Genomic DNA, 21,064 nt, shown 5'->3' on the forward strand with positions numbered 1-21,064 from the left:
TACTTCTTAGCTCCCAGGATCCTGGTGCTCCTCTGCTGCTTACTGGATGTGGGTCCCGGGTCTAGCAAATTGCAAGCACATGAGTGAGTGCCAGGGACCTTTGTACCTCATCCCCAAAGAGATGAATCCCCCTGTGCCTAGATGTGAAGCTGTCTACATTGTACAGACGGGTTGACAATATCAGAGCTTTCATCATTACCCATTCTTAAAACCCTATCCTAGATGGAGGCTCGAAAAGAAAAGACGGAAAAATATGCACATATGTAATATATTATACAGCAACGGGAGGCACTAGGGATGCTGAAGGATTATGAATAATTACAATATGTCGAGGAACTGAGTCCGAGGATACGAGGAATAGGCAATAAAAATAAAATGGGTGGGGGGAGTAAGTACGTGGATCTGATATAAAAGGGTGGGGCCTACTGGGCTCTGAATAAAACCAACTATGAATTCAAGACAAAGGCAAAGAACCGTGTGTTCTCGGCTCGACAGTTCTATCTCCAAAGTATAATGGTCACACCAAGAAACTTGCAGCGTTGACTGCACCGAGTCTGGAAGACATCACTCCCCCTCCACGCCTAACAATTTCACCCAAGGGCTCTGGCCAGATTAAAGCCACTTCCACTCTGCTCGCCTCTCCCGGATGTGGTCTCGGCAACTACTAGCCCTGCTCTGAACATCCACTTCTGCCTAGTGACTTCAGAGGGGGCTGCAGAGGAAAAGGAGTCACATGGACTCATCTTCAGCTTCCATTGAGACCCCGCCCCCATCGCTACAGGAGAGAAGGGAGGCTGACTGGAAGAGAGGGTTGGAGCAAATGGGAGGAGTCTGAAGGTCCTCTGAACCTGCATTTGCACAGCAGGTCTCACCCATCCCAAAAGTGGTCTTACAGATGCTAATGGGGTTCAAATCGCACTTTTCTTTATTGATCTTAAATTACAGACCCATTCTCTTCCCCTTCCCTCCCAGATAGCTCTTTCAGTGCTGAGGGTGCAGGCAGTGGCTGAGCAGAAATACACTTAACAGGGGCAGATCTCTCCTTATCCACTAACTTCATGCTTCCACACCTCTGGATTTTCGGTATTTTCCCTGGAAGACATGACCTCTTTAGCCAAGATCGTTAGGGGGACATTAGGGGAACGATGCTTGAGCCTCTCCCTGGGGACTGTGACAGGGTCTCTCATAGTGACAGTGCTGGTTCCTCTCAGAGAGACTTCTGTGCATCTTCTCAGAATGACTGTGTCTGCTTTCAGAGGGACTATACTGTGTTCTCTCAGAATGACAGGATGAGTCTGTAAGAATGCCTGTGTAGCCTGGGTTAGAGGAACTGTCCTGGGCTTATTCCAGATGTTGTGATTATAAAAAGATAAAGAAATATAAGAATATGTTCTATGGGACTGTGGTGAGGTGTGGGGCAAGGGGATAGCTCCGCAGGCCCATGCCAAGGCATCCCTTCCCCCTGAGGGACCACACACATGATGCTATAGTATAGAATAGGGTTTATTTAGGGTATGGGGAGAAGAGTTAAGAGAGTAGTAGCAGCAGAGGAAGGCAGAGAGAAGGAGAGAGCAAAGAAGTTGAGGCCAGCCAGGGAATGGGGAAAGAGGGGAGAAAGGGGGCAAGAGAGCAGCAGTAAGAGAAAGAAGAAGGGAAAAGCAGCCCCTTTTATAGTTGGCCAGGCATACCTGGCTATTGCCAGGTAATGTTGGGGTAGAGTCCATCACCGGAACTACATCTCTTCCAGCGAGAGGGAATGGAAAAAGCTCTTTCAGAGAAATCACCATGGCTCCTTTCTGAAGGACTGCCCTGTGACCTTCGCATGAGAATGAGATGGCTCTTTTTTGAGGTACTGAGGCATCTCAGAGAAGAGGGACTCTGTTGGCTCCTCCCAAAATGACTGTGTAGACTCTTCTTCACAGAGGGACTGCATCCTCTTCTCTCTAGAGGTCTGCAAGGGCTCCTCCTTGAGGGACTGTGAGGGATTCTCCTTGAGGGAATGCGAGGACTTCTTAAGGGACTGCTAGGGCTTTCCCCTGAAGGACTTTGAGGCCTCCTCCTGGAGGGACTGTGGCCTCTCCCCTTAAATAGACCGTTATGGCTTCTGTCAGACAGACTTCTTATGGAGGAGCTAAGACTATTGATCTGGGAGGGAGTGTGATAAATCCCCTCCAAAAGACGTCTAAGGGTTCTGTCAGAGGGACTGCTATGCCTCCTCTCTAGAGGTCTACAAGGGCGCCTATGGGGGCTCCTCCTTGAAGGACTGTGACTGTTTCTTCCTGAAGGACTGCAGGGACTTCTGACTGAGTGCCTGTGAGGGCTCCTCCCTGAGGGACTATGAGGACTTCTCAATGGATTGCGAGAGCTCCTCCTTGAGCGAATTCCAGGGCTCCTTGAACCAATTTGAGGGCTCCTTGAGTGAAATTGAGGGCTCCTCCTTGAGGGATTTCGAAGGCTCCTCCTGGAGGGGCTGTGGCTTCTCCACTTAAATACACTGTTTTGGCTTCTCTCAGATACACTTCTTAAGGAGGGGCTGAGACTGTTTCTCTGGGAGGGATTGCAATATATCCTCTCCAAAATACTTCTAAGGGTTCTGTCAGAGGGACTGCTACGCCTTCTCCGAGAAGGACTGTGATGTCTCCTCTTAGAGAGATTTTGCCAATGAGTTCCCTGAGGAAGCAGGCAATGGCTTCTTTCAGACGGCTTATTACATGGGGTTCTCTCCCTGAAGAAGCCGAGTTGCTGTGGTTGATTTTTTGGTGCTTCATCACCGTAGACATTGTCCATTATTTTGGGGACTCGAGTAGCTTGTTTAGAGTCATCTCTTCCACGAACCATGGTCTTCTGCGATTGCAAGGGTCTGGGTGGGAGAGAGCTCGCTGGTTTGGGCTGTGGAGCTTGTCTACCACGCTCACTTCCTCCCTGACATGTGTCCTTTTGCTTAGCGCTTGAGCCTGTTGACCTGAGCCTGACAGCTGGTGTCCTCGCTCCTTCGCTATCTCTCATGAAGTAATCATTGGCATTTTGTTTGGGGCACACGTTGTTGACTGAACACAACTTGTCTGGCCTCATCTTCTTTAATTTCCGGCCCGTAAAAGTCACAATTCTATGTGCTGCTTGGAATGCCTGCCTTAGGCCTTGAACAAGTGGTTGGATGATTTTGGGCTGAGAGGATTTCTTAGGTTGTGTCTTGGAAGAAACAGTGCTTGTTTGGGGGGTTTCAATTCTGTTTCTTGACAGACCCCTCAGTGTTCTAGGACTGATTTTGTATAGCCTTGTGTTTTGTGTTTTAGGTCCCTTGACAATTTTCTTCAAAGGATCTGTCAAGACAGAGGTCTTTCTGAGGCTTGATTTAATCCATGTTTCATCCTGATTGCTTCCATAGCCAGGATGCTTGGAACCCAGCTTAGAGAATCTAGCTTCTCTATGTGATGGTGATGCAGTACCTTTCTGTGGATACCCTAATTTAAATCCAAGATGCAATTGAACATCACCATGGCCTTCAGGGCTGTTTAAAAGGTGGAGCTGTGGGTAGATGAGAAGGTACGGCCCCCAAGCAGAATGTAACTTATGAGAGCAATTAAGGCCTGAACATCGGCCACATTCTAAGCATATTGGATACTTTAGGACAAGACCTGAATCTAGAGGCGGAGGGACATTGTGGGGTATTTGACTTCTTATGAGTTTTCCTGCTATTTTTAACTTGAGTTCTCTTAGAAGATGTTCTGAGTTATCGGTGTTTGACTGGGAGAGAGAACTTGTCTTGAGGGAATGCTGAGACTCAAAAGTCCTACTCGGTGCACATGGTGAGATTTTACTCTGCTCCCTGGAAACAGAATCTTCCCTAGTGTAAAGTATCTCTGATCTCATCAAGTCAGGAAACCAGGTCCCGGTACATGAGACGGACACATGCTCAGTGGCTTCCTGGAAAATATCGTGGGGTTTTGAGCTTGGTTTCCTTACTCCCAATCTTGTGCCAGAGAATCTCTGTATTATGGAAGATGTGGAGCCGCGGGTCCACATCTTCAGCGGCATTTTCTTCTCATTACTGTGAAATAAAATATGTCTCTGTATGTACTTTTTATCCACTGACGTCTGAGACATGGTCCTTGGAACCCTCTCTAGCAGGCTTTGGGAAAATTCCATCAGTTCAGCTGGAACCCCAAATAAATTTTCGATGGATTGACAACTGTCCATAGTGGATCTTTCTATTGAAAAGGGTTGAGAACAAGGCTTCCTTTCCATAGTGGTTCCCAGGACATTCCCCAGCATTAGCATACTGGAGAGGTATTTTCTAGGTAGTCTCTGCCTACAGACATGGCTTTCCCAGACATTCTGCTGTATGCCCAGGAAAGAATGGATAGTGCTTCTTCGAGCCACTAATCCTGCCTGAAACTCCTGGGATAGTAATCTGAATGGGTATGAAGAATACCTCTGGAATTCCTCCATTTTCTTCTTTCCACTTTCTTCCTTGGATAAGACATTCATGCTCCAGATATCAGGATACCTGGTTCCCTTGCTGTCCCCTGTCTTATCAGAGGGTAGATTTTGAAGGACCAAAGGAAGAACTGATGATTTTTTCATAGTATTGTCTGTATAGGACTTTGAAGACTGCAAACTACCAACACCAATGTTTTCCATACCAAAAGCTCTGGAAACTTCGGGCACCCCAGAACCCTGGCTGTGCCCTAATTCAGTTGTTCTGTCAACGATAGAAGGACATGGGATTGAAGGGCTGTGTATGGATCTAGATAAGGAATTCTCTGCATCTAACTTTGCTGGTGCGATCATGCCAGAGTCTTTATTCTGACACACTGATCCTTGATTCGAATCTTTCATTTTCTTTATTTTAGAAGATTTTGTTTTGAGACCTAGAGATTTTACAGCCTGAAGCCTTTGCTCATGAGTTGACACTATAGGTTCCTTAAGGGGAGATGTTTGCTGAGATATTAATTCTGCAGAAGTCACTTGAATATCTGCCCTTTGAGTTAACTCCATAGGTTTTACCAGGTCTTGAAGATGTGGTCTTGGGTGTAAATTCAAACACTCCTTTACTCTAATGCTTGGTCTCATGCCCAGTCCTATTGGTTCTACAGCCTGGGGACATGGTCCTGGTGCCACTTCTTCAGATTTTACGATCTGAATCAATGGTTTGGCAGTTACTACAGTCTTTATTAGTGGAAAGCCTGGCCGTTGTTTTGTTTCTAAAGCCTGATGTTTTGGCTCTATGACTACTTTTTTGGATTGCACATTTTGTAGCTGAAGGCTTGGAGGAAATTTTGAACTTATCACATCATGTGTTCTGGAAGTCAAATCATTGTATTTTGACATTTGAGGGATACTTTCTGGAATCATCACAGACTTTGCAACTTGAAGTGTTGGTCTGGAGATCACTTCCACAAATTCACACACTTTTGGGAGGGCCACTGAGTGAGGAACTGAAAGCTGTGTCTTCACAGATTCTGTTACTTGATCTCCTGGCTTTACACTAATTCCTACAACGTTTATCATTTCATCCAGTGATTCTGTTGGAGTGATGCTTATATTTTCCAGGCTCAGATTCTGAGGTTTTGTTAGCTTAGCCGCTACCCATCCTGACTGCTGTGTACCAAAGGTGAGCTCTACAGAGTCTCTCTTTCCCACAACTTGACTCTTATCCTTGCCTGCCAAGTCAAAGGATTCTTTGTGCAACCACTCCATAGAGGCCAAATTTTTAGATTTGGGAATCTGAGGTCCTGGCCCTGGTGTTATTCCTGAAGTGGAATCTGGGATGGGACAGAATGGCCTTGTTGTTATTACAGATTGTTCCCTTTGAGATCTTTCCTTAGAGCCCACCCCCAGAGGTCCTAAGTCTTGAGGACATGGCCTTGGAGAGTTTTCTATGAATTCAATCTCTCTATTTATCGCCTTTGGAGTCATTCTAAATTCTTCCCCTTGCTGTCTTGCTTCACAAGTAAACTCTATGGTGTCTGCAACATGGTTCTTGAAGCTGAGGGTCATTCTATCAGATTCTGTACCCTCTTTTGTCTGTAACTTCTTGAAATCTTGAAATTGAGGCCACGACCAAGAATGTAACTCAGGAGGTTCTGGGAGCTGGTAGCTTTTCTGTAGATTTGGCTCTGAGGATTTTAAATCATGATCACTTAGTGTTGGAGTCAGATCAAACAATTCTGGTACTTGAAGATCTAGCTTCAGGGGCATCTCTAACGATTCTAGGATGTTATCTGTTGGTTTGGAGCTCAACCTCATAGACTTCCCTGTCATTTCTCTGCTTTTATTTACCTCCCCATTTGTAAATTCTAAAGATCCCACATCTTGGGAAACTGGTGGTGAAGTAAAATGCACCGATTTAGGGACTTGACACCTAGGCTTCATGCTCATCTCTGCAAAGTCCTCCACCTGTCTCTCTGGTCTCATGGATTCTGTGAGGGGATGAATTGTCTGGGGCATAAGGTTCCCAGGTTTCACGTTTTGAAAAATTGATTTTGGTGGTAACTCCACAGATTTTCCAATTTCCTGCAGACACACTGATGACAATTTCACCTGTTTTACACCTTGCCACTTTGGCTCTGAAGGAAATGCCAAAGATTTTCTATTTTTCTGCTCTGATTTCAGTGGCAAATCTGAGAATTTGACACTGGTCAGTGATGGTCCTGCTAAGAGCTTCCTGGTGGACTGTGGTGGCAATACTATCATTGGTTCTTTTGAAGACCGCACACTTTGAGACTGTGATGCTGGCTTCAAATGTATGGCTTGAACATTTTGAGAAAGAGGTTCTTTCAAAAATACCCTACTTCTTCTCATGTCATTCTGATCACTGCCAGGAGTCAGTTTTACAGCATTTGTACAAAAGGGTGTGTGTGTGCTCCTCTCTGGAAACTTTCTATCTTCCGGAGGCGACGTAGGTAAAACCACAGAATTCACACCATTTGACTGAGGCCTCAAAGTAAATATAGGTTGTGTACTTTGCTGCCGCGACCCAAGCTGGTTCTTGCAAACTGGGATCTTTTGAAACTTTGCCCCTAGCATTAAGTTAGATGAATTCATATCTTGAGAAGGTGATACACCCAAATTGCTTGACCCTGGATTTAGTTCAGACACCAAATCTTTCAAGTGCTGTTCTTGAGGTTTTGGAGCTTGTAAATGTGCCCCAGGGTTGTAGCCAATAGAATTTACAGACTGAGATTGTTGACTTAGAGTACATGCAGAAGAATTTATATCTTTCAAATGTATTCTAGTATTGCACCAAACAGGATTTACACACAGAATTTGTGGTGGTGGAAATGAAGAAAAGTTCATACCTTGAAAAAGTGGCCCAAGATTATACCTATTAGAATTTTCACACAGATGGTTTTGCCCTAGAGTGTATACAGAAGAATTCCCAGCTTGCGAATGTAATTCAGGATTCTCTGGGGTGAATGCAGAAGAATCTGCACACTGAGCATTTGATCTTGGGGTGCATGCAGAAGAATCTGCACACTGAGGACTTGGCCCTGGTATGCATGCAGAAGAATCTGCACACTGACATTTTGATCCTGGGGTGCATGCAGAAGAATTTGCATACTGAGGACTTGGCTCTGGGATGAATTCAGTAGAATTTATGTCTTGCAAATGTGACTCAGGGGTGCTCCCAGTAGAACATAGGCATTGCAGTTTTGATCCCGAAAAGCAAGAGGAAGAATTCATCCCATCTGAATGTATTCCAGGATTGCACTCAGAATTTATACACTGAATGTTTGACTGTGGAATCCACACAGAAGAATTCATATCTTGCAGATATGGCCCAGGTATATACCCACTGGAATCTATGTATTGAGAATGTATATTGGGAGTACATGCAGAATTCACATCTTCCAAGTGTGACCCAGGATAGAACACCTTAAATTTTATACCCTGAAGGTCTGGACTAGGGCTCAACTCAGATGATTCTACATCTTGTATCCCAGTAATCACCTCAGAAGGTTTTATACTTCTCACGTGTCCTTCCATAGAGTCTATACCTTGAAGTTTCATGCCCATGATCAGCTCAGGATATTTCAAATCTTGCAAATTAAAGCCTGAATCCAGCCCTATAGACTGTGTGCTTAAAAGCAACTTCCTTGGGGTGACCACGGGTGTCTCACCTCGTAGGCTCATTTCTGCTGGTTTCATACCAAGGACATTCTTCTCTGTGATGACTTCAGATGGCATACTTTCCACGTGTGTTCTAGGACTGAAGCTCATAGATTTGACATCTTGGACTTTTACACCCATGATCGTCCTCAAAGATTTAAGATCTTGTAACTGTGGGCCTGATTCACAGTCTTCCATCTCCATTTCTTGAGGCTTTGTCTTCAGAATTGAATCTGATTTTATATTTTGGGACTGGGGCCCTGGTTTAACATCTAGCTTGACCCTTTGAATTTTGGTCGAAATTGGTTTACTTTTCATCGGTGACCTGGGAGTTAGTTTTAATTTCATATTTTGGGATGTTGTTTCAGGTGTGAAGTCAGAACATTTTGTACTTTGGCCCTGGGGCTCAGACTTCATCTCAGACCCTTGGCCTAATACCTCAGATTTTGCTTCTAAAGGCCTTGGCTCTTCTTTAAACACTGAAAATGTTACATCTTGAGGCTGTTGAATTCCTGAAGATGACTTGAATGGTTTCAATTCTCGTGACTGTATTCCAGGGGCCAGTTTAGGAAATCTCCTGTCTTCTATATGGAACCTGGATTTGAATGTCACTAATTTTTTATTAGTGATCAATGACCTTAAGGTAGGATCACATTTGGGATTTTTCCATGGCAGCATAGATTTGTCAATAGTTTTGAACCTATGAGACAAGCATGCCTGGGTTGACCCGGAAGGTTCTTTACCTTCTGTCTTGAGCCTTGTCATCAAGTCCTCAGATGTCTTCACATCCCTTTCTTGTACTGAGGGTTGTAACTCTGTGGCTGTGTTGCCTTTAGGCTGTAAGCCCAAGGGAGATTTTGTGTTTTCAAGCCCTGCTCCATGGTGAAATGACACAGTTTCCACACGATGAGACTGTGGTTCTGAACACAATGTGAAGTTTCCCCCTTTTTGTACCTCTGGTCCTGGTAACAACTGGAGGGTCTTCACACACTGTTCTTGTGCCCCTTGAGTCATTTCCAATGGCTTCCCACCTCCCAATTTTATGAAGGGTTTCTGTTCTGTGTATGTGACACCTTGAAACGGTGACCCCCTATTGAATCCTGACATCTTTACACCTCGGAACTCCTTTCGAGGTGTCCACTGAACAGATCTAACACTTGCAGCCTTTGGCTCTTTGTTTAGCTCCCCGGATGTCATGCCTTGAGTCTGTGGCTCTGAAGTCAAGTGAAGTGGATTTAGTTCCTGCAACCGTACTGCTAATGGAGAGGTTTTTACTTCCTGTAACTGTGGTTCAAGATAAAATGCCACCTTTTTTTCTCCTTGAGTTTTTGACCTGGCAGTCACTTTGGATGACTTCACACTTCTCCATAGCATGGGAGGCTTCAGTTCTGTAGCTCTGGCATCTCCAGACTGTGACCTTGAGTTTGAAGCTACACCTTTCTCACTTTGAAACTCAGATATTGGTATCCATTGAATAGTCTTTGTGCTTTCAATTGAAGGTTGTGCCAGAGTTTCCACACCTTGAAGTTGTAGGTCCAACGTTGACTCCAAGGCTTTTTCTTGGTATATCTGGGACCCTGGAGTCAAATGGCAAGGTTTCATACTTGGCACCTGTAGTTCATTTTGGAACTCTTCAGATTTTACACTTTGAACAATTGGCTGAGGACCCAATTCAAATGAGGTTGTATCTTTGAATTTTAACTTAGGGTTGAGCTCTATGGATTTCATATGTGCAGGTTTGGGTTCTTGAGCTGACTCCATGGGTAATGTATTTTCTGATCCAAGCTGCTTTTTCTGTTGATCAAAAATCCCACCTTTCCACTCTAGTGGATTTACAGTTCTCTGGTCATCCTCTCTAGACTTAGGAGTCAAGTCCATGTGTGCCTTTCCTTGACACTGTTGTATTGAGGTGAAATCTACACATTTTACTTCTTGGATTCCTTGGGTTGGGGCTACAGTTGTAGGTTTTAGACTTTGTTGTTTCAAACAAGGGGTGATCACAGGTTTCCTATCTTGCATTTGTGGCTGTGACATCAGTTCCTTGTGCTTTATGCCTTGCAGTCGAAGCCTTTGAAACATCTCTATTGATTTATCTTGAAACAGCATGCTTGGTACAAAAGTCACAGGACTCTCCCCTTGCTTCTTTGGTTTAAGTTTCAAGTCCATGGCATTTACATCTTGAACATGTGTATCACGGTCCAACCCCTTATTTTTTATATCTTGAATTCTTGAACCAGGAATCAACTTCACAGGCTTCATATCTCCTCTCAGGGAACCACTTGGGGATATCACAGCAGATTTTATCCTCTTGAGACATTCTTCTACAGTTAAGATCACAGATTTCCTATCTTCCATTGTTGGCTTTGAAGGTAGTAACTTTGGTTTTAAACCCTTCAAGCTGGAGACTGGAGGCAGCCCTTTAAGGGTCCTATCTCCTGTTTGCATCCCTGAGGTTGACAGCATAAATGTGAAATGCTCCAGCTCTGACTTTGACTTTGTAGATTTAATGTCTCCCAAATGTAGCCCTGGTGTTAATTCCACAGATGTCAGAGCTTCTTGCTTTGAGACTATATTGTCCTCCACAGGTTTCATATGTCCTAAAAGCTGTGCTTCAACCAATTCAGAAGATGCTATGCCTTGGGTCTGTGGTCTTCTGATCGACTCAGAATGATCTACATTTGCTAAGTGTTTCCCAGGGGTCAATTTCGTTGTTTCCCATGTTGGTACCTGTGGCTCAGATGTTTCATAAGACACTTTGTCTTCAACACTTGGCACTTGATTCCCTGTGATATATTTTACATCTTGAATCGGGGACTGGTGTACTATCAATTTGGACTTCATCCCTTCCCTCTCTGGTGGTGTGGTCAACTCAGAAATTTTTACACATTCTAAGTGTGGCCCTGACTTTAGCTCTGATGTTTTCACACCTTGAGGTTGAGTTCCTGGTATTCCATCCCAAAATTTGACATCTTGCAGCTGTGGTCCTGTGTTAAAACTAACTTGCCTTGTATCCTGTAGCCCTGGAGTCATCTTGGCTAAGTTGGGATTCTGTATCCCTAACTCTGGAGTCATATAACTGTCACTAACAAACATTGATTCTGAGTTTAGCTCCCCAAATTTGACCCCTTGAAGTTTTGGTGTTGAAGCCAGCTCAGAAAATTTGGCATCTTGTTCCCAAGATCCTATGTTGACCTCCTCAGATATCATGCTTGGATGCTGTATTTCAGAAGCTTGTGTTGCAAATTTCATCCTGTGAAACTCTGATCCTTGTATAGGCAGAGCAAGCTTCCTCTCTCCCAACTTTGGCTCTTGGCTTAATGGCAGTAATAATTCTGGCATACATCCTTGAGACTTCTTCTCTTGAAGTAGAAAGCCCTGTTCAAGCTGTGTATCTTTGGGGATAGGATCAGAAAATCTCACATCTTGCAAACATGGTCCCAGATTTACTTTCATAGATTTCACATGTTGTGGTTGTGGTTCTGAAACCTTTGGCCCCGCAATAAAACTAGATATGATTTCTGGCATTGGGGAATATGATATTGCTTCATTAGATTTCAAACCATAATGTGGGGGGCCTGAGGTAGAATTTGCTGGATTTTCCCCTTGAATAAGTAGCCCTTGATATAACTTTGGAAATCTGACACTTTGCAGTTGTGGCCATGGAGTCAGTCCTGATTTGGCAATTGGCTGCTCTTCGCCCAAATTCAAATCCACAGATTTCACAGTTGGAATCTTTGTTCCCTCAAATGACTCCTTTGGTGATAAACTTTGCAGTCCTGGCTCTGGTTTTCTGTTTTCAGAATCTATCACTCCTAGAGATGGCTGTTTTACTAAATCCACTGATAACTCACTTTGTAACCCTAATCCTGTATCTAATTGGGTAGACTTTATGTTGTGAACCTGTGGCCCTGGGATCACATCTATAATATGTGATATGGGTCCTGCAGTCAAATCTATAGGTTCTACAACTTGTACAGATGGTTCAGAGGTTAATTCTTCAATTTTCAAATTTTCTACCAATGACTCTGATTTCTCAATTTGTACTCTTGGTTCTAGATTCACACCCTGAGATCCCATTTCTGAATAGGTTTCTACAGTGGTCCCCTGGGAATCATCAACTTCAAGTAATGCCAATTTGGTGCTTTCCGTGTATTCATATAGAATTCTTTCTGATGAGTTAGTAATTTCTGAACATGGTTCTTGTGTCATATGAGCAAAGTCCACATCCGGGGGCTGTGGTTCTGGGGTCATCACTTCCAGGCCTATGGTTGGCACTTCTAATTCTGGTAGCAAATTCAGAATATCTTCTGGAGTCTCCTTTTCCTCTTTTACAAGGTGGATCCTAGTTTCAAGAATATCTTGGAGTGGTGGTAAGTCCATCTCTATAGATTCTGAGGTTTGGCTCGGTGGTGCTGGAGTCATTCCTACTGATGAGTGTGTCAACTCAGCAGATTCTTCTATCTGATGACAAGTGTCAGAGGTCACCCGTGCTTCTGAGGCTTGTTGGTTTTCAGTCAGCCCTTCAAAATCTGGGGACAAAGAACTTAAGATGAGGTTCACATCTGAAGATTTTACTGCATTAATGTGTGTGGTCAACTCATCAACTTTCATACTTTCCACCAGGGACTCGGGAATTAAACTCCTACAGTCTAGCAATGTAATCTTTGTATCTTCAAGCAGTGGCACACTGGCAATATTCTCAGAGATGTTTTTTGGTACCAAGTTTGAAGATTTTATATCTTCAAGTGGTAGTCTTGAGGCCAATGCAACCATTTTTATATCTTCTAGTACCTCCTGTGGTAGGGCTGAATGAACACCTTCCATACCTTGAGACTGTGAAACAGTAGTCAAATTTTCTGATTTATTATTTTGCACCTGTTGATTTGGGGCCAACCCAGCAGATTGTACATCTTGGAGTTGTGGTTCAACTATACCTTGGGCAGACTTTTCATCTGGAAGCTGAGACTCTGGGACTAATGGGACAGGTTTCTCAGTTTGTATTTTTGGTATTGGGGTTAATTCCTCAGACTGTATGCTCTGCTCTTGTTGTTCTGGGGCCAAATCTGTAGATACCACCGTTGGGGTCAGTAGTCCATTTTCTACCATTTGTGGAGCTAAATCCTTGTATATGTCCACAGGTTTTATAACTTGCAGTCTTGAATATCCATTCTGTAATTCTGTTGTTAAGTTTACTGACTCCATGACCTTAGATTGTGGTGTTGTGTTTTTCTCCAAACACTCCACTTCTTGAAGTTTTGGAGTAGCTGGCATGACTTCAGAATTTGCAAATTGATGCCATTGGCCCATCCCTGGAGGTACTGTCCCTTGATCTGGGGCCCCTGAGGCTGTTGTCATAGATTCTGTTATTTGATGATGTGATGGAGTCATCACTGTAGGATTCTTCCATTGTGGCCACGTATCAGAGGTTAACTCTAAAGGCTCTGTCATCTTGTGACTTTGTGTTGGACTCACCTCTGAGAAGTCTATGTCTTGGTGCCACGGAGTGAACTCCGAAGGGTCCATGACCTGATGAGGTGGTTTTGGAATCAATGACAGATTCTTTGTGCCTGGATGTCGTGTCATCCCAATGGAGTCTCTGACCTGAACCTGGGATGTGGATGGCAACTCTAGAGAGTCTTTGGCGTGAGCCACTGACGGTGCAATCAAACCAGTTTGTAAAGGTGGGATCACTCCCGTGGGGGACCGCTGAACCCTTGAGTTTACCTTTATGGATTGCACTGGTGGTTCTGGAATCATCCTCGATGAGTCAAGGACTTTAGATGATGGCTGTGAAGGTTGAAGAGAGCTAGGAGTAAATCTGACCTCTTTTGTGGCTTGATTCTGTGACCCCGAGTCCATGTTTAATGTTTCTGGGACTTTATGATGAGGCTGCAGAAGCCTTTCCCCAGCTTTGAAGACTGTATGACGTGGGTCTTGACTCATCTTTGCTGGTTCTACAACTTGATGTTTATGCAATGTATCTAGCCCCAATGTATCTACACCAATGACTTGGTGTTGTGGCTTTGGGGCTATTTCTGTGGATTCTGTGACATAAGAACATAATTCATTAATTATCTCCCTAGAATCCACAACGTTAAACAATATTTTTATGTTTGAGGTATTTGTGATTTGATTTAGTCTTGAGGACATACTCTTTGATGCTCTTGCTTGATGTTGAGGACTTGCTACTGGGTTTGATGACTCGGGAGGTATACTCACTGTTTCAGCTTGGTTTGATGGCTGTGATAAGTTAGTCTTATCTTGTGCTTTTCCCATAGAGTCTGTATCCTCTGAAAGTGAATCTGGGATAATTCCCATTGACTCCATGACTTGAAGCAATGCCATCTGAGTGATCTTTGTGCTGTTTGTGGCTGAATATGGTACCTTGGGTGTCAGTTCTACAGAGTCTGTATCCTCCGAATGTAAATCTGGGATAATTCCCATTGACTCCATGACCTGAGGCAATGCCATCGGAGTGATCTTTCGGCTGTTTGTGGCTGAACATGGTACCTTGGATGTCAGCTCTACAGAGTCTGTATCCTCCGAATGTAAATCTGGGATAATTCCCATTGACTCCATGACCTGAGGCAATGCCATCGGAGTGATCTTTCGGCTGTTTGTGGCTGAACATGGTACCTTGGGTGTCAGCTCTATGGAGCCTGTATCCTCCGAATGTAAATCTGGGATAATTCCCATTGAATCCATGACCTGAAGCAATTCCATCGGAGTGTCCTTTTTGCTGTCTGTGGCTGAACATGGTACCTTGGGTGTCACCTCTACAGAGTCTGTTACCTCTGAATGGGAATCTGGGTTTATTCCCATTGAATCCATGACCTGAAGCAATGCCATTGGAGTGACCTTTCTGTTCTCTATGGCTGAACATGGTACCTGTGGTGTCAGCTCTACAGAGTCTGATTCAGAGGAGATGCTGTAACTAGTGGAATGTTTCCCAAACTCCAGAGTCCCAGTGTCAGAGATAGAGGAAGAAGACATATACTTTGATTCTGATGAATTCAGGTATTTAAGTGCTGAGCTGAAAAGCAGAGAGAATATTTTTTCGTTGTCTTTGGAATCAGTAGTGAGAAAATTAGGACAAAGAAAGAAAGTGATCATTTCAAGTCTAACATAGTTCTGGTGTAAGGAAGGAGAGGGTGGAAAAGGGGTTGCTTCCTTGGGCATCAGTTATTGTAAAGAATCCCTCCACCAGGAGCAAGGGAGATGAGTCAGTGAAGTGAATGCCATACAAGTAGAGAAGCTGGGCCCTATCCCCAGATCACACACGATAACAGAGTGCATGGTGTCCCAGTGCTGGAGAAGAGGAGACAAGCACGTCCCTGGGGCTCACTGTCCCACTGAGACACTTTATTTCAAAGAACAAGATGGATGGTTCCAAAAAATGACATCCAATTTTCAATACCCATTAAGCTGGATGACCTCAGTTCAGTTCAGCCCTTAAGATCTGCATGTTAGAAGAGAACTGACACCTGTGGCTTGCCCTCTGACCTCTACATACATGTGGCATACATGTGTACACATGCATAAAAAAGAGAAATGCTAAAAATGAATAAATGTATTTTTAATTAAAAAAAACTTCACTGTTTTGGGGGTTAGATGGTTCAGTACTTAAGAGCAGTGACTTCTCTTCCAGAAGATGCAAGTTTGATTCTCAGCACCCACATGGTGGTTCACAAACAGCAGTATCTCTAGTACCAAGAGATCATATACTCCATTCTGCATCTGAGGGCACCAGGCATGTATGTGGGGCACAGATAGTCATACATGCAAAACAGGCATACATGTAAAATATAAATAAATTTCAAAAAATGGTTCTTTCTGACTGAAATTTCCCCTTTACTCTCTTTCCTTCCTTTGATTTTAAATATTTCTCTACCCCCTACCCACAAACTCTGTTTCCTGACCTTGCATTTTCCAGATGTTGAAAGATATTTTTAAAGCTTCTATCGATTGAGCATAATATACAGTCCTGGGTTTGGTCCTTACGACGACGACGTCCTGGAATACTGAACACAGCAGGTTAGGTCAGTGGAACTGAAGTGATATCAAAGTATCAGTAAGTTAACTAATAAGAATAGAAAATTGATTTAGGAATGAGACAATTACTCTCATAGTAAATGATGTAAGAGTATCAGGTATTTTATACTTCTAGCACTTACAATTAAGGCTATGTCTTAGTGAGGGGTTCTAGTGTTGTGATGAAACCACATGACTAGAAAATTCTTGCAGGTAAAGGGTTAGTTTCACCCACCAACTTTCAAGTCATACTCCATTGTGGAGGGAAGTCAGGGTAGGAACTCAGGGCAGGATCCGTGAGGCAGGAGCTGATGCAGAGGCTCTGCTTACTGCCTTGTTTTCATGGTTTTCTCACCCTGACTACTTATGTCACCTATGACACCAGCCTGGAGTGGCACCACCCACAGTGAGCTGGACTTTCCCACAATCATTGATCATCAATTAAGGAAATGCACCACAGGCTTGCCCACAGGGCAATCTGGAAGGAGCAGTTGAGGCTTCCTCTTCTAAAATGAGGCTAGCTTGTATCAAGTTGATGTGAAACAGTCTTAGGACAGTCTGAAGACAGACTCTGCTTACCATGCCAGATCACTTGCTGTGGCATACTTCTTGGATTCTTCCAATTCTAAAGCTGGTAATAGGAGTAAAGAAACTACTTAGTATAGTAACTACTGATACAATGTAAAAGAATCCCTTTCATTCAATAATCATGAGGGCAAAGATAGAGTCATGCCTGCCATGAAGCTAATTAGTAGCAAGGCACAGCTACCAAGTTTTAAATGTTCATATTCTCTGCTTTCTTCATCATGGAACTGAAGTGCCTCCACTAGAAGCATGGGAATGGGAACATAACAGTGGGAGACACAGAGAGCCTGATACATCTCTTCCTTTAAAGATGTTTGCCCAGAATACATAGTAGAGGACTAAAGGCAACAAACTCTTAGTAGTTATTCTTTGTCCAGTCTCCTGACCCAGTGAGTTTCTTTCCAGGACTTTTGAGTTTCCATGAAAATATATGGGACATGGGAAAGGGACCATGCAGGAGTTATGGGGCTGTATGCATGACTTTGCAAGTGAAGATGTTAGAAAGATGGCTTTACTCTAGTCACACCCTCATTTTCAATTTTCTTTCACATGCTGTCAACGATCAGTGTCTTGAAGCAGAAACACAGCAGCTTGAGCTAACAATAAGGGATAGAGTAATTCTGACCTTTGATTTTCCTGATATCTTCAAGAACCTGTTGCTTTGAAGCCTAGAGAAACACACACAAAGAAAGAAACAAGAAAGTTAGGTTTATGTTATAGATTGGAGATTTTATTGACAATACATCTCATCTTCCCTGTGGGTTATTAATATGCTTTAATCATATGTAATCATCTTGAAAAATGTGTAATTATGTCATTAGATTCTAATTTATTAATGAATAACTTATTATATATAATAAGGAAGCCCCAAGATGGCATTGTAGGCAAAGGTGCTACACACCATGCCCAAAGACCTGCGTTGTCTGGAGCTCTTGTAGTAAAAGGAGAGAAGCAGTTTTCACCAGTCCTCTCACTTCCCTCCATGTGCATGCCATGGCATTTGTGCATGCATGCACACATGCATACATGTTATTCAGTGTCTTCAAAAATTAAATTCTAGATTATTATGTGGCATACTGAGACTAAAGATAAATATGCCCCCTTTACTCTAGAGCCAAGCATTAGTAAGGAAAACAGCCACCTAAACAGATAAGATACTATGTGGGAGCCAGCAAAATGGCTCAGTGGGTACAGGTACCTGGTGCCAAGCCTTGCCAACTGACATTTACCTCCTATGGCTTTCAAGGTAGATGGAAAGAACTGACTCTTGTAGGTTGTCTTCTACTTCTCTGTGCCCCATGACACATGCACACATGCACACACTTACACACACACACACACACACACAATTTTTTTCAGTGTGGTAAATGTAATAGAAATGCATCACTGAACTCAGAAGAACTTGATTAATTTCCTTAAACAGAATGAAAGAATACTCCATAAATTTCTATTTGAGCAACAGATCAGAGAGTCAGCTGATTTCTAGGCGAAAAAGTGCATTATAAGCAAATAAAACACCACTGAAAAAGGCATATGGAACTTGTATTGTGGGGCATTCACCAGAGAAGACTGGATGGACATGGATTTTAGCCACCAGCATGTCTTTATTAGCCACTCAGCAACTACAATGGATGTTCAGGATTCCAGTGTATCCACAAGCCTTTTTCAGAGTGACCTCTTAAGCACAAAAATCATGTTCTGGGTTGACATAAATTAACAATAATGGTTAACCAGAAGCAGAAGCCAAAAAGTGAGGCTAGTCCATTTTGAGGGTACCAGAACTATGGACTTTGATGGATTGGGCCATTGTTTTACCTGTGGCAGGTGGTGCTGACTATGTGCTGAGATTTACAGTCTGAAAGGCACTTCCATCATGGAGTCAGCTGTGCTAAAGTCTGGAGCCCTGTAACCATTTGCAAGTGCACTTTTGCTCAGCTGTGGGAGATGGTGCTGAGAAGGTGAGAAGCAGGGGAAGCTTAGTGGTAGGAGTTCCATTCTATTCCATAAGGTCTTCCTAGCAAGTAGTAAACTCATAGGACTTTGCAGTGATGCCCACAGTCAGGTTAAGGGCATTAATGACATTTGTCACCATTAAAATGAGTCAAATATGTACTCCTTCCTCAGGGCATCAATGTCTAAAGAGCCTAGCCAACAATTCTGGGGCATTTGGTGAATATGTCTATGATTTAGTAACCCAGTTTACCACAGAGCTAAGTATGTCTGGTGGTAGTTTTGATAGTTTTGAGCTTATTTTATGCTTAATCATGCATTATGTATAAATCTATGTTCATGGTGAGACCATTAAGATAAGAAGCAAAAGAAAACTGGTGTTGAAATACCAGTTAATATGTCTACCAATGAGCCTTCTGTATCTGTATCTCCACACGATCTACAAATATCACACATGTAAGTAATCTGGAAACACCCTCATGGTGAAATACCTACAGATACTGGATAGAGCATGGCATGTGCTTGGAATGTAGTTTATCCTCTGTGAAAAGAAGGTTACAAAGAAAGCTAAGCTGAATGCTTTTCACAATTGAGCCCAGGATGCTACTGATGGAAGCTCTTCTTGGCCCATGTTGCTGCTTAGGGAGCTTGGTCACCTCCACCCTGTGCTGTGGACGTTTGAAATAAACAGTGGATAGACCAGGTGACTAGAGACTAGGGACACATATCTATAGGTATTTGGCTCCTGTTTCATGAGCATTTTACCAGATAAGTAGATTCTTTTCTTTTGTTTTCCATTGGTCATGTGGATCCTGTTCCTCTCAGCACTTCACAGCCAGAACTGCTTGCTCATGCAAAGCCCCACTTTCTCCTGCTTTCCTTAGAACATGGATTCACAGGTTCCTGAACCAATGTTTCCTGAGTTATGACATATAGGATCTCAAAGAAGTCCTTTTAATTTTACAGGTTCTGGATAACTTGATTAGCATGAAAGAGAGAAAGAGAAAAGGGGAGAGAGAGAGAGAGAGAGAGAGAGAGAGAGAGAGAGAGAGAGAGAGAGAGAGAGAGGCTTCCTAAAGGGAAAACGCTGAAAAGCAACAGTGAAAACTCAGGCTACTTTGAGGTCCTAAGTCAACTGTTAAAAAAAATGGGTTGGCAAATGTGTTGGGGCAAAGAAATGTCCCATATAAAGACCTCATTAAAAAAATCAAGAATCTTAGAGTGCCACATGCTCAAAGGACACACAGTGTCTGTGCTGACACAGAGATAAAATTGGTCTTGCTACACTCAATATCTGAGGCAAGAAGAGCAGTCACTCCTAACTGCTGGAGATGAATACACTTCCAAAGAACACATGCACCACAAGAGATTCCTTCTACATCAGTGGTTCTGATTCCATAGGTCACTACTCTGTTGGGTGTCAAAGGACCATTTTACAGGGGTCACTTAAGATGATCAAAAAACAGTTTATTTACATTATTATTCATAACAGTAGCAAGATTACAGTTATGAAGTAGCTATGAAAATAATTTTATGGTTGGGGGTCACCACAGCATGAGGAACTATATTAAAGTGTTGTAGCATTAGCAAAGTTGAGAACCACTGTTCTTCATGAATTGCATGTGTGTTGTATGCCTCAGTACATACACACATTCTACAGGTTTATCTTTGTGTGCTCTAAAATGGCAACCTTATAGCCCACAGGTTATCTGCCTAGTGACAGCCCTTCAACCAATATACTGATGCAAATTCGTGCTTCAGATCTATGAATTTTGAGTCCAAATAGCCTACACAAATTTCTCCTTTTTTAAAAATATATACTCTTTTTTAAAGTTTTCATTTGTTTTTATTTTAAGTGAATGTATGTTATGCTTGCATGTATGCCTGTAGGAAAGAGTTGAATTCCTTGGAACAGGAGTTACAGGCAACTGTGAACTGTTGTGTGGGTGCTGGGAATGGAACCCAAGTCCTTTAGAAGAGCAGCCAGTGCTCTTAACCTCTGAGACAGCTCTCCAGTCCCTTTCACTCTTTGCCTTTAAGATCTCTCTATTGGCTGAGCAGTGGTTGCACATGCCTTTAATCCCAGCACTCTGGAGGCAGATGCAAGTGGATTTCTGAGTTCGAGGCCAGACTGATCTACAGAGTGAGTTCCAGCACAGACCAAGACCTCTCTTTTGTATTCGCTTCTTTGAATGCAGCTATAATATACTGTATTCTCTCTCTCTCTCTCTCTCTCTCTCTCTCTCTCTCTCTCTCTCTCTCTCTCTCTCTCTCTCTCTCTGTCTGTCTATATACATATAGATATGTGCATATACTATACTTCCCTAAATTTACAAATCTAAAACAACTTATGAATATGAACAGCCACTGATTCTAGTAGCACATG

At 43.1% G+C, this 21,064-nt stretch overlaps 2 protein-coding genes and 1 long non-coding RNA gene across 3 annotated transcripts in view; 1 reads left to right on the forward strand and 2 right to left on the reverse strand.

The window, feature by feature from the left end:
• The window catches only part of LOC127687999 (HEAT repeat-containing protein 5B-like), a 257,762-nt gene that overhangs the window by 204,165 nt on the left and 32,533 nt on the right, over positions 1-21,064 (forward strand).
• On the reverse strand, positions 1,486-8,566 carry LOC127687594 (uncharacterized protein C2orf16-like). The gene has a single exon (XM_052186393.1). The coding sequence runs from the start codon at positions 8,527-8,529 to the stop codon at positions 1,693-1,695; it is 6,837 nt and encodes a 2,278-aa protein (XP_052042353.1). The 5' UTR covers positions 8,530-8,566; the 3' UTR covers positions 1,486-1,692.
• LOC127687613 (uncharacterized) lies at positions 16,035-17,398 on the reverse strand. The gene is made up of 3 exons (XR_007978429.1): positions 17,354-17,398; positions 16,723-16,774; positions 16,035-16,133 (listed from the first exon to the last, which is right to left on the reverse strand). It is a non-coding gene; the product is annotated as an uncharacterized LOC127687613 (long non-coding RNA).

This window comes from Apodemus sylvaticus, chromosome 6 (genome assembly GCF_947179515.1).
Source record: "Apodemus sylvaticus chromosome 6, mApoSyl1.1, whole genome shotgun sequence".
NCBI classification, from domain to species: domain Eukaryota; kingdom Metazoa; phylum Chordata; class Mammalia; order Rodentia; family Muridae; genus Apodemus; species Apodemus sylvaticus.